The sequence below is a fragment of the Myotis davidii genome, unplaced genomic scaffold (genome assembly GCF_000327345.1).
Source record: "Myotis davidii unplaced genomic scaffold, ASM32734v1 scaffold68, whole genome shotgun sequence".
NCBI lineage: Eukaryota > Metazoa > Chordata > Mammalia > Chiroptera > Vespertilionidae > Myotis > Myotis davidii.
The window spans coordinates 6,055,927-6,070,856 of NW_006300376.1; the positions used below are offsets into that span (position 1 = coordinate 6,055,927).

The 14,930-nt window shown below is 36.7% G+C and overlaps 1 protein-coding gene across 6 annotated transcripts in view; it reads right to left on the bottom strand.

The window, feature by feature from the left end:
- Positions 1-14,930, bottom strand: part of GRIK2 (glutamate ionotropic receptor kainate type subunit 2) — a 562,276-nt gene that overhangs the window by 316,454 nt on the left and 230,892 nt on the right. For all 6 annotated transcript variants that reach the window (XM_006777220.2, XM_015572743.1, XM_006777222.2 and 3 more), the window contains one exon: positions 1,136-1,317. In XM_006777220.2, coding sequence (XP_006777283.1) covers positions 1,136-1,317 — 182 coding nt within the window. The remainder of the gene's footprint in view (positions 1-1,135; positions 1,318-14,930) is intronic.

Below are 14,930 nucleotides of genomic sequence, written 5' to 3' on the forward strand. Positions count from 1 at the left end.
TAAGGCTGCTTCCGCTGGCAAGTGTAGATCCCCCCAGAGCCTAAGCCAGCAGGTGGTCATTCCCTGAGGGGTCCCAGACTGTCAGAGGGCACAGGCCGGGCTGAGGGATCCCCCCCTCCCCCGGTGCACAAATTTTTGTGCACCTGACCTCTAGTAAGCTAATAATAATTGCTGGTTTCAAAGGCGCTATTAGGTCTGAATAGTGCTGAAATAATATTAAGAGATCTTACTGCTATAAATTATTTCATTTGATTTAGTATTATCTTTTAAGTAGGCAATGCTTATTCTGGAAGGAATCTTTCTTTTTTATTAAATGTCCTGTTAATAAAATTATATAGATTGCAAGTGTACAATTCCATAATGCATCATCTGTACATTGCATTGTGTGTGTACCACCCAAAGTTAAATCTTCTATCACCATGCATTTAACTCCCTTTCCCCTTTACTATCCTCCCACCCCCTTCCCTCTGGTAACCACTATACTGTTGTCTGTGTCTATGAGTTTTGTTTGTTTGTTTTCTTGTTTGTTCATCACTCCTTTCAGTTTTATTTCTTAATGTCACTGGGTGGGATACACACCCCTCTGGTATTTCCTTGCTGTTGGACATTGGTCAAGTTACTTAATCTTTTTGAGACTCATTCTCTTTGTCTTAAAGTAGAGATGGCCCGTTTTTCTTTTGGTTGTGATGATGATTAAATATGAGCAAATGTGTAAGGCATCTCACAGTAGATACCAGCTAAATAGCAAATCTTTTTTTCTTTTCCTACCAGTTGATTTTAATGGCTGAGCTGCTCAACTGTTGGCCCCTAGTTTCTCCTTCATTTCAGTACAAAACGGAAATATCTGTGTCATTAATCAATATTCACATTAAAAAACAGTATTTAGCCACGTAAAATAACCTATGAACTACAATCTGTTTGAAGATCATCAATCTTTTACTTTCCCTGCAAAACAATTTATTAAAAGCAATTGTCAGACTTTTTATCAGAAAATTACATCTAGGAAAATACTCTGTGTGTATGGACAGAAAATAAACCGTCCATATGACAATAACACTTTGATTTGAAAACCAAAGTCCAAACTTTAAATGCAAATTTAAAAATAAACTAATAATTTAAGTAATTTAAACATTACCTGTTTCAAAATGCCTGCTGCCATTTCATGGCTACAGTCAAAGATTACATGGAACTCCTTGCCTCTTTTCATTTCTTTTAGTAAGGGTTTTGCGTCCTTTGTATCAGCAGGTAGTTGGCGAATTTTAAGTCGAAGATTGTACCTTGATGGAGCTTTGATGAGCTCTTGCAAACGAATGAGACCTTTAACGAAAAAAGTACAAAAAAAGAATATTAGAGAAAAGTTGGAGTGGGCCATAGAATCACAAAACATACCACAATGTCTGATTTTCTTGCTCATGTATATGTGCATAATGTAGTATGACCATTAAAATTCCTATTTCAAAACTCTAGATTCCAGATGATTTTCATTAAAATAATCATTTTTGAAATTCTATAAGGTATTTTTCAAATTATGAAATACATAAATGACTATGTATTTAACATAAATCATTTAAATATGTAAATGAAGGGTGTCAAATTGTCTTCCTCTGTACCTCAATACTACTATATGAGTTAACATAAATCATTTAAATATGTAAATGAAGAATGTCAAATTGTCTCCCTCTGTACCTCAATACTACTCACTCTTAATAGCTTGAAATATAAATATTCCATATACTTTCTGTGCAATTTCAAATATATACTTAGAGGTTTGCTTTGTTTTGTGTTGTATATTAATAGTTGTTTTGTGAAAATGTCTTATACACTGTTTTAAGTCAGTGACTATTATTTTGGTTGGCCATCATTAAGAGTGTTTTATAGAGGACATAATTTGTGTAATTATTCTCTATTGTTAGAAACTTTGGTTACTTCTTTTTTTGTTTTTTTGTTTACAAGTAATGGTTTAGTAATTTGGTGTATTTTCAAAAGTGAAATAATATTCCTTAATAAAATAGACTCTAAGTAGCCTGTACCATAATGAAATTACTTTAAGAAATAAACTTTTTAATATTGTTTTCTAGGTATAATATTAAATTCAGAAATTAATATAACCACGGACATTGGTAAAGCAAACATTTTCCTAGAGCAGTAGCTCTTGATTACATTAAAAAATAAATCAAACTAATAGACACATATTTAATAGGTCATAGAAATGTCATGCACTTAAAAACAACAAAGAAAAATAATTGACTGTATTCCTTTATACAAACTTCAAGTAATGAAACCCCGTTAGGAACTGATACAAAAGACACAATATATAAAAGAGCTTGATAAGAAAAAAGGATCATCAATTATATTCAAGCTTGAACCAAATTAGCAATTTCCTTTTCTCTTCTTTCTACTCTTTCTTCTTATCCACCTACCTCTTTTTCCATTTTATTTCTATATTTTTATTTCTCCATTTCTATCTTCCCGGAAAAGCTATTTTCATAAATATTAAGATGACAATAGTAATAAAGGAAAAGATTTGTAAGTAACTAACCTGGAACATATCATTATAACTAAAAACCTATCGTTTATTAAAATATATAAAATCTAAAGACTAAAATCCAATTATAAAAGTTTTAAAATAAATAATATATTCTCATATATTTATGCTGTGTGCACTTTAATATAGTGCAACATAGCTAACAATAAAATTAACCAATTATTTTCACCCACAAATAAGACATACAATTTAAAAAACATACAAACTGAAACTTATCTACTATCTTTTGCTTTTAAAATAGCATCCCATAAAAATTACTTTATTGTAGATTATTTTACAATTTTGCCATTTAAAATTCTCTAAATAATCATGGTATAATTTATAAAGTATAGTATTATTAGTTCATTTTTTTACAAATTTAAATATTTATCAATATAACAAAGTAAATAGTATATAATTAATTGATATTAAATGTACCCTTTAAGCAATACAATTCAGTCTAGAGAATTAACATGTATATAATGAGTACAGATTATATTATTTAGTATCTACATAAAATTGAGCTGTACAAAGGTAAAAATAAAAATATCTGCTACATGTAGCACCTGCTTAATTGTAGCAGAGTTTAACATTGGACTTATAAAATCTTTCAAAGCATGTATAAAAGTACCAGATCCAGAGGAAACTTTCGTTCCCACGGTAGATCAGCAGTTCTCAAAGTGTGGTCCGCAGACCCCTACATCCTTACGTTTTCATAATAAAACTAAGAGATTATTTGGCTTTTTTACTCTCATTCCCTCTCATGTGTGAAGTGGAGTGTACTAGAGATTACAAAATGTATGACGTTACAAGAGATTGAATGAGAAAACAGGTATGAAAATCTAGCTAACTCCCATTAAATCAAATATTAAGGAGACTTATGATAATATAAAGCAATGACACTCTTCTCACTGTTTTTTGTTTGTTCGTTTGTTTGCTCTGGAAAATATAGATATGTTTCATTAAAAATATGCTATTTATGTGATTAAATAATATTAAATTGCCATTATTAAATGAATCAATACGTATTTTAAATGTATGGTTATTATTTTGAATACGGTATCAGTAAATATAACACATTAGTTCTTTTAGATATAATCATGAAATATTAAGAATGTGAAGTACTAAAACCAAACTGTCTAAGAATTAATCGATTTGATTATCTCTAAATTGTTCATAGCTGTAAATTTTCATGATTCTAACAAAATTATTTATATAAACACAGAATGATCAATACCTGATCAGTAGCTTTAGCTGAAGAAATAAGAGCAAGCTGCCCTTGGCTTATTTATCTCACAAGATTTTGTGCAAGTTAAATGTAGACTTAGGGGAGTTGGCCTATCATAACAAAAAATAGCCTGGGTATTGTATTTGAATCTCAGTTCAAAAATCTATGATCTGTGTAAAAGGATAAAACCATCTATGTATTAATATATAAAACACCAACCAAAAAAAAAGAAACTGGCATTTATTAGATTCTCAATAAGTGGCCGTTGTCATTGGTGTTATTTTTATTAACATAGGAAGAATATAGTTCTTTTTTTTAATGTGCTAGTTATTAAGTCTTTTTTAGAAGGTATTTGACACTGATTTAGACTGAAAACCTAACACTATTTTAATCAAATTTTTAAGAGATGAACTTAGCACCAAAGGAAAGGGGTTATATAGTTACAAATTAGTCCAGCAGTTTTTTAAGTTGAAAAAGCTCAACTAACTCAAAAACATAAATTTTATGAAGAATAAAATCCATCAAGAGTATTTGTGAAGTTCGCCTTAAGTACAAATACTGCCAAGGATATTCAAGTCTCTTAAGAACTCATGTGGATAGTCCCTGGAGCCATAAAACAATAAATGTTTGCTTATTCTCTTCACACATATACATCCCTGCTGGCATTAATGTAACAGATTTCGGTTTGCCCGCTTCCCTGGAGAATAATATCAGAGATCTAAGAAAATAACTGTTGCTACTAGGAACTGCCATTTCCTAGTGAAGAATTTAAGTGAAATGTCTTCATTCAACATAGATCTACTGCGTGTCTTCTATGTGGCAGACACTGTTTCACTGATAAACACTATGACTGAAATTATATTATGCATTCATTCTCAACTGCATGATATCAAGTGTGACTTAGGCATTTTTTAATACAAAAGTTGTTCCTATAATGTTTTTCACAATCAGTTTTTGGAATCAAAGTGGTTCAATAGCATCAGAGAGCAGAAACCTGGACACCTATTTGAATCCTAAGAGCAGCATCACAGTTTTAAGTTACGGCTTTCCATCATGTCCTGGACTCAGAAGTCTAAGCACTTCTTTCTCTCTTGGCTTCTAAGCATCCGTTGATGTGCCCTGGGGTGTTGCCTCTTTTTAAATCTATATTCTCATTCTAGGTTCTTTGTCTTCCTCATTATCTGACATTTAGATACAAATGTCTGTCCCAAACCTGTTATTTAGAACACTTTGGAAGAATAAGAGGAGTGACAAAATGGAAGATGCATTCAAAACATCCAAAGAACAGATGCTTACCTACCTTTTTGATATAAGTAATTGGATGGCATCCTGTATGTGGATAGTGTTTTCTCCATAGTAAAATGGGCATAAATGAAAGGAATATATACCAATTACAATACTGGCTATGTATTTTCCTCTGCAGATCTCTGTCGGTCTTCCTACCTCCCCCAATATCCTCCTGCAACTACCAATGTTCTAAAAATAGTAATTCCTGAAAAGATAACCCTAATCAAATTCATCATTATATAGAACTGAATATGCACTCTTTGTAAAAAAAACAAAAGAGTTTTCCCCCTTTTTTAGGGGAAAAAAAGTGAGCCTCTCAAAGTATTTAAATGGTTTACATGCAGTCCTGTCCTATGGGGCCTTTGGTCAAAATAGAGAAATAAAGGGACCCATCTCTGAGATGAAATAAAAGGAAAAAGTCTATTTTATTGAAAATGTGGCTAAAACAAATAATTTCCGAAGAACAATTTTCAGAAAAATAGTTTAGCCAATTTGGCACCTGGTTAGGTTATTTAATGAAAGAGTAGAATTATAACTCCTTAAAACAGCCTTTTAATTAAAATGCCCACTTTTCCCTAATGCAATTAGTTGATGTAATGGTAATAAAAAAGAAACAATCCGCACAGATGGGTTTCTGAAAAGCTTCTAACAAAGAAGAGCTGCGCATTGCAATTATCACTTTATTTTGGAAGATGAGTAACATTCTATTGCCTCTAATTCCTTCACAGATAGTATATTTTTTTAACCTCTTTCCACTTTCAGTTATTTTACAATAGCTGAAATCAAGGTTTATCTTGTGCTTACAGGGAATAGAGGTCTGAGCTGCTCTTTTCAAAAGTTTCCATCAATTTAGCTTTTAAGGAGACTCCAGAAGGAGCCATTTGTGCACACTCCAGCTGGCGCTTCCTTCCAAAAAGATCAATCACACCACCTCTCCACAGGCCCAGCCTCTCCAGGCCCCAGGAAGGGAGTCCCATGTCTCCTCCCATCCCCAGGTATTGATTTGGGCAGCCCACAAACTAGAGCTTTGCCACCTGGCTTACTCAACAGCCTTATTTATCATTTCAGCAAATGTGGTCTCTGTGCAGGCCAGACTTCCCCCAAAAGTGCACTGTATAAAAAACGATACAAAAATGACTCATCTACATTCAATGGTTCATCACACACACACACACACACACACACAACATTTTTTTTTTTTTTTTTAGTTGAGAAAGGATCATTTCATTGAGAGGTCAAAGAATAATGTTTCGAGTTATTTTTATGAGGATGTTTTATTTGTACTACAGAACGTTTTAAAGAAAACTTGATAGAATATGTAGACGAGGTATGGATTTTGTAATGTTTGGTAATACTCTAAATATAGAGAAGAAAGCGAATCATAATTTTTAAAAATTTTAAATGGTTTTGACAGGAGAGGTAGATTGGCACTACAAAAATGTTTGTCTCCAAATTTCTGTGAGCCCTCCTCCTCTGGGGTTAGGGGAATTTGTTCATCAGTACTGGGGAAATAGAAAATAAAGAACACTGGGGTCTAGGAAAAGAAGGGAGAAGAGGAAGGGAAGACGAAGCTTCCAAAGCTGTTTCATCTTGTTTGAAGAGAGAAAGCTAGTGATATAAAGTAAAATTAGAGGGCTGACCTCCTGAAAAAACCTTCAAATCCTAACAGTAACCTTCCAGTCAGGAATTGGCTCCTCCCTTTCTGAGGTTTTTTTGTATTTTTAAAGTATGCTAGAGCCTAAGAAATTCAAAAATCAAAATATCCTATCAAATAAAGAGGAACTATGCTAATTGACCTTCACACCATTGCAAAGAATGCAATGCCCAGAACAAATAAGGAGGGAATATGCTAACTGTCTGCTCCACCCTCAAAAATGGCAGCACCCACAGCCAATAAGGGGGGAATATGGTAATTGACTGCCCCACCCTCAAAGATGGTAGCACCCACAACCAATAAGGAGGGAATATGCTAACTGTCTGCCCCACCCTCAAAGATGGTAGCACCCACAACCAATAAGGAGGGAATATGCTAACTGTCTGCCCCACCCTCAAAAATGGCAGCACCCACAGCCAATAAGGGGGGAATATGGTAATTGACTGCCCCACCCTCAAAGATGGTAGCACCCACAACCAATAAGGAGGGAATATGCTAACTGACTACCACACCCTCAAAGAAGGCAGTGCCCATAGCCACAAGAGGGCCGGCAGGGGAGTACAGTTAGGGGAACCAGGCTGGCAGGGGAGAGCAGTTGGGGGCAACCGGGCCAGTAGGGGAGCAGTTAGGCATCAATCAGGCTGGCAGGGGAGTGGTTTGGGGGTGATCAGGCTGGCAGGCAGAAGCAGTTAGGGGAAATCAGGCAGAAAGGCAAGCAGTTGGGAGCCAGTAGTCACAGATTGTGAGAGGGTACAGGCTGCTGAGGGACAACCCCCCACCCCCAGTGCCTGAATATTGTGCACCAGGCCTCTAGTGTAAAAATAAAATAAAAGTACTTTAGCTTGATATATTGAAATCTAAGTAGCAAATGAGTTTCAATTGCAATCTCAGCATGTGAATGTGAAGAACATTGTGTTGATAATGATTTTCATACTAATTCTGTGTTCAGGGGCACGTTTCAATAGGGATTGGACCTGGGGTGGTGGGCTAGGCATGATAGCATCATGTAAAGGTCATCCCTATTTTAAAATCTCCTGCTTATTTTTTGTATCATCAAATCCTATCCATTATATTTTTATTGATAGAAAAGCATTTCTATACTTCAAAATGGAAAATAATACAATGCCAACCATACATTTTAGGCATCCTGCTCTCTACGGAAGCCAGGACCAGAATGATTTAATCCTGAACCATAATGCATTCAAACAAGTAAAGTCCAAAGAGGAATTCTGACATGCAGTCTGCTGAAAATATTTTAAAAGTGTACAAATTTATAGTTTGAAGTGACTCATTACAATTCTATATTTTCCTCTTTTCAAATAACCTTAAATCCTGAAAACTCACTCTGACACATAATACACATAAACTCACACATGCACACACATATGCACACCCATACACACTACTCTGCTTCTATTTCCCTGGGAAATATAATTTACTTCTTTGTTGACATATCTCTGTAGGAGAGTCTGACCATGATGTTTTTGTTATTTCTGCTTGGCTGACATTTGTCAAGTCCACATAAAAAATACTACAGGACTGATCTAGCAAAACAGATGCCTCTTAGTAAGGCCTGGGTGAGGGAGTCACCAACAGGCAATTACAGAGTAACTGTTAGCAGGTAAGTCGTGAAGAGAGGCTAAAACCCAAAGATCAATACTGTGTGTTGCAGCATGCTGTGAAATTTCCGAACCATACAGTGGCAGGGCAGTCCACACCCACCTCATTAACTTTCTCTCGAATGGCTACAAACAAAGGTATTTAAATCTTTTAAACTTCAGTTTTCTCATATGTAAAAATGTGGTAATATTTATTAACATATAGGAAAAAATCAAATGAGCTAATAATCATTTGAATCACTTGATACTGTGCCTGGCACAGATTAATCCTTTTCACGAGTTTATGGTATGTACTTCTCTCTTGGACCCCAGAGATTGCAGGCCTGTGTGGGCTCCAATAGGCCCTGTTAGCTCCCCAAATCCTGTCTGCAGTCTTGTGAGTGGTCTCTATCAAAATCTCTCCATTTCAAGTATCTAAATCAGTTCTGTTTCCTGTTTGGAACCTAATTAATACTCTATCTATATGACTACCAAATTTCTATCTATTGCCAGAACACTCCCCTGAAATCTGGACTCTTAAATGCACTCTCCTGTTTCACAACTATGGAGTAATAAATTAGCCTTACTCCCAAAGAAGTCTGGCCTTTGCTAGAGGCTCTTGGGAGGTGATCTAAGTCCTTGGAATGTCCTGCCTGACAAGAACGTCTTTGTTATCTGGGGCCCTTGTGTTATACAGGATGGTCTAACGATGTGACTTGTAGTAGGTGTTTGAGTTGTGAGGTAATCGATCTCTGGAGGGTCAGCCAGGCCAGTGCTCAGCCATGTCTGCATGATTAAGCACCAGCAAAAACTCTGGACACCAAGACTCAGGTGGGCTTTCTTGTTGGTAACATCCCATGCATATTGTCACTTAGTGTTGCTGGCAATAGTTAGCACTGTTCACAAATCCATGGGGAGAGGGCACTGGAACCCCTGAGTGTGGACTCCCGTGACCTTTGCCCCATGTGTCTTTTCTCTTGGCTGATCTTAATCTGTATCCTTTTCTTGTTATAAATCAGAACAGTATAACAGCAGTCAATCATTCTGTGAGTTGTTCTAGTGAATTATCAAACTTGCAGGTGATCTTGAATACCCTTGAATTTGCAATTGGTGTCAGAAGTGAAGGTGTCCTTAAAGACACCTAACTAATGCAACATGTCAACTCTGATTTATAGTAGATACTATATTCCATACTTGGCCCTTTATCTCTCCACCCTCTGAAATATCTCCTCCCTCAGTTGTCCCAAGTAGGACAATGGCAACTCTTATCATTCCAGGTACTCAGGCCCGAAACCTAATGACATATTTGATTCTTCTCTTTCTAGCACATCTTCCATCCAATGGATTATAAAATCCTATTGGATCCTTCTTCAAAATATATAAAAAAGCTACCTATTCTTACTACTTCTAACACACTGAATTGAGCTACTTTGACCTCTCAAATAAATTAAAGTCTTTTAAGTAACATTGCCCTTATATATTTGTATATTCGGGTACATTTGGTAGTAGCTCAATGACTAGAGGGCTTATTTTATAAGTTTGGTAAGTACAGTGTCTGGACCATTTTATGGTAGAAAAGTGGGAATGAAGAATGCAGGAGCATGAAAAACAATTTTAGTACAAGCACAGAACTATGGATGAATGGAACTATAGTCAGTAGCCATGGAAATATGTTGTCCTTTGGCTTGACTCAATACACAAAGAATTCCAATGTATAATGTACATTAAAACAGTGGCTTGTGATTTTCTAGGCCAAGTACTTCCAGATAATCATTCCATCTAAAGAAAGTTGTACAGAAAGCAGAATGCAGTACTGCTAGGCAAGGTCTCAGGGCTATAACCAGAGGTCTCAACTTCAGAACAGGAGAAGCAACAGGAATAATGGGAAAGAAATTGACAGAGAATGCCAAAAATTGCTACCTTGGGCTTGAGGCTCGGTCCAAGACTAGCTTGAAGTTGAATGCAAGGCCAGCTCCACGCTACCCCACAAGGCTCCTAATTGGTCACAGCTTTCCCCAGGCTGAATTGTTACATGGAGTGCATTGGTGTTCCCTGCAAAGCAGGGGCTGCCTGCCTGAGTGTTACTCCTAAAGTCAATACCAAAATAGGATTTCCCTGTTTCTTCTCTCACTGCCATGAGGAAAAGCAATTATGCCATTATTAAAACATAAACAGGGCTTTTCACTGTGGTAAGGCTAAGATCCTTTGGCCTCTAAGGCCTTGGGGTCTAAGTTCAGTAAGTACCAAAATCAATTCTATCCAGAATGCTTCAGTTTGTGAGAAGCCAAAAGACAGTGTTAAATTTTAATTCTTCTTTCCTTACTGCTATGAAAATTTGATGCATCCAATTCATGAGTGTATAAGGACACACTGACTGATTTCCAGCCCAGGTAACGGGGGGTTGTGCTCAGTGGGGATACCATAGTCATGATTAGTGGCTTTGCCCTAGGCTGACCCAGCTCTAGATCCATCCTATCATCTAATTTTAATTTGTCCTTTTGTACAGCAGGGGAATGTAGGCCTATGCCTGGTATAATCAGATAGAGCAGGTAACAGGCTGGACAGTTTAATGAGAAGACAGCTATATCGTCAGAACTCTTTTGGTAAGATGCACAGACCCAATTCACACTACACTGAGCAAAAAGGGAGCTCGCTGCCTCCCATGACTGAAAGCAAACTCCAGGCATGCTTACAGGCAGGAATTCTTTGTTGCTCAGTTCTCTCTTCCTCTGTGTCCCCTTCATTATCCGATGGCACAGATAATCAACAGAATCTCATACCCTTAAAGAGATATCTTCTTTGAAATTCCTGTCAAAATCCTAAGAAGGACCCTGTGTGACACAGATTGGGGTGATCTGGTATGAAAAGGGCTGACACTGGATGCATCTGTGGGTGGTGGGGTGAAGATAGTGAGCCTTGCCTGAACCAGAGAGACTAAGATTTCCTCAGGGATTCCGGGCAAACACACAAACACAGCCCAGACTTACATCATGGCAGCATCCTAGAAACTTTCTAAACAGGATAACTGCACTTTGGTTTGTGATCAGAGTTTGGTAATATTGTGATTCAATAGTTGTTTAAAATTAAAATTATTTTATTATTTTTCACCAAACTGGGGCCCTTTTGAGAGAGTCTAAGTAAGAGATGTAAGTGATATAAGTGTGTAGTAATTAGACCAGGATGAGCATTCCCCAGGAACATTCTGGGCAAACCAGGGATTCTGTTCAGTCCTCCTCTCACTTCACAGCTTCTTCATCCTGCATCTTAGATATGTTATCGCCTGCTGTCCTGGCAATGCTACCCGCCCCCAGCAAGACTCATTGTCCAATTCTGAAGGCCACATAGCAGGTTCCTTTGCCTGGAGACAATTCTGCTCAGATGAGCCCCTGTCCTTCTGTCACTCTAACTGCCCTCTCAGCCTGTGATAACCCAGAGTCAGCTCCCAGACAGTAGCTGATTAGGTACCTGCTGTTGCTAAATCCTCACTTGTGTCCAGGTCAGTGCAGTTATCAAGTGGCAAATCATCCTTCATAGCTCCTTTTCTGGCTCTGTCCCAGGATACTGCTGTTGCCTGTTTTATCCTACCACTTAATGCATCAAATATAATTTAAAGTAGACACTGTTGAAACAGCTTAAGAAGCTTACATGGTGGGCCCATGACTAGCAATAATTACCAGGACTACTGTGTGCTGATATAAATACCAAGTAGAATGTGACTCTTAAGGAGCTCAGATCTTATATTTTTTGTCCCAGAAAAGAATACCATTAGCTCCCATTGCCTTCAGCAACTGTGCTCTTTAAACATGTGTCCTATCTCATAAAAGGTTTAAAACTGTGAATATATTAGGAATTCACAACAGCATATACTATGTGCTTTGAATTTGGAATGTAAAAATGAAATCCAATAATATAAAGGGTATCTGCTATTTTGAGATTAAAGGATAGTGGGAAGAGAGACATGAAAATCATTTCTCTACAATGAATTAGGAGCAATGATGTGAGTGTCTCTAAAGTGTAATGGAAGTGGTAGGGATAGGATGCCCAAGATGGACAACGATGTGGCAAGTGGAAATGGATGGACAGGTATTGGAGGAAGAAGAAACTGCATGTACATGATATGATGATATGAGAGTATGGAAAGTTCACAAAGACCTGTGAGTTCTTTGGTTGGTAGTGCTGGAACTTCAAGTATAAGCTGGACATCGTGGGAGGTGAATCTGGACCAGTGTGAAGCAACAGCCAATTGTGAAAGACATCATATCAAATTGTACTTTCTACGAGAAGGAACTTCGTAGTTGCAAGTATTTTAGACAAAAACAATCCAGACTGGCTAAAGCACAAAAGGAGAGTAGATTAGAACATTTCAGGTAGTTTCATGAAACCCAAGTATGGGATTTCAGTCATTCCTTAGAAACAGAAACAAGTAGAAAGCGGCTCTGAAAAAAAAAACCCTTTTTATGTCTCTGTTCCTTTTTTGCATGCCTGCTTTAGTCTTTTCTTTCTAACAAGACCAGCTTTCTCTGCCACACAGTCCACACAGGAGACATGGCCATCCTTCAAATTCACTCCTAAGTGTACTTCTTATAAGTCTAGCAGCTGGCAGAGCCCAGTTAACCTTTCTTGGTCCCAATTACAAATTTCTGAAGAGAAAGGGTTCACACCAACTGTGTAGACCTTAGTCTAATCAACTGTAGTCAGGAGCAACTAATTACTTTAAGGTATGAACATCACTGCCTGGGCCCCACTTCTGTGGGTGAAAAAGCTGTGAAGTTGGGGGATTTAGGTGTACTACCCCTGCCCACTATGGAATCACTGAAGAAATTAAGAAGATTGCTATCAACAGATTTTTGTTGTTGTTGTTCAAAGATCACTTTGATGGTATTTATAAGGATGGATTTTGGGGTGGTAAAATAGTGCAAGATGTTACTAAAAGGGAGGTTGTCTTGTTTTTAAGCCTCTATTAGCATAAGTGAGAGAAGAGCAGAAGGCATTCTCTCTACGCTCTCCCTCATCCTAATGTCCTACCACATATCTGTATGCATTTTCTATCATTTATGTTGCTGGAAACATAATTTCTTGTAATGAAGAAGTGTCATTGAATTTAATTGCACCTTAACTGAGGAAATGCATGTGGAATTTTTGAATTTTCACTTTAGTTTGAAAGACCTTTGGGTTGTTCTGAAACCTATGTCACATTGCTAACTTAATAGACTTACATTAATCAAGATCACTAGAGTGACATATAACACTAAAAATCCAATCTATTCATTTACAACGACATATATATCTGTCACAAGCATGGTGATACTTGATTGCATGGCCACTGCATTCTCAAATTACATGAGAAAGCATATTGTAATCTGAAGGTTGATTAATATTAATTTGGAATCAGAACAAAGGGATTTGGCCGAATGAATAAAATTATTATAGAAAGCACTTACTGAGGATTTGAGGTTCAGCCTTACGAACTCTATAAAGAGGTACTATTGTCTGCCCCAATTTGCAGATGAGGTGAAGGCACTGTTGTCTGGGTTATGTTCAAAGTCCCAAAGCCAGATTCAAATCCCGGAAGTCTTTCTCCAAATCCAGCACTCAATCTTTGCATCCAGAATTCAATAAGCCTAGTCTTATTGGTAGTAAATCAGCTAAGAATTTATTTCCCATGAACACTTTTTCGATGTGTCATCTGTGTTTTCTTGTGTAAGTCTCTTTTTAAGAAACTCAAGTGTCTAATCAATCCTTTTTCCAATGGATACATTCTTTTTTTCAGTATGTTAGTACCCTGAAATGGGGGATAATCAAATCCTGCTTACCTGGGAGGAATTCTGTCCTTTAAGATAGATTTACAACTTTTCATTCTGATTCATTATGTATTACATTGACTTCAAAGTTTTAACTCTCAGAGGGAAACTTAATTTCAAGGTATGCCCAAAGTACTTAATTTCAACCTCCAACAGTGACAATGGCACATATAGAGTCCATTGACTTGTGCTGAAGTTTAAATTTTGTCTACCCCTGAGTTTAGGCAGTAAAACTATTCTATTTGATATGTATTTGTCATACAAATAAAAAATTTTTGCTAATATAGTTAATCATAAATCTTATATTAATTTTCTATTCCAAAATATTTTTAGAGGTTAAACTTTTTTTCAATTTTATTATCTTGATCTTTTTCTCTGTTTCCTTTCTGATTATAATTTGTCATTTTTATTGCTCTTCAAATTCATCCCACTTTTCCATAAGTTAACTAAAATTTTCTGCCTTTTAAAAAATGTATATTTTTATTGAATATAGAGAGGAAGAGAGAGGGAGAGATAGAAACATCAATGATGAGAGTAATTATTCAGCTGCTTCTTGCATGCCCCCTACTGGTGATGGAACCTGGGCATGTGCGCTGACAAGGAATCAAGCCATGACCTCCTGGTTCATAGGTAGATGCTCAACCACTGAGCTCCATTGGCCGGGATAATGGTCAGATGAAAGAGGAGTCCTTCTCTATTAAGTCCTTCTCAAACAATAAGCTAATGCACTGCATAGCCTCTATCTTGACTGATATTAAGTGGCCCTTAATTGTCATTCCATGTAGAACTGCTGAATACATAGTCTAATTAGCACCTCACCTCCAAACACACATATATG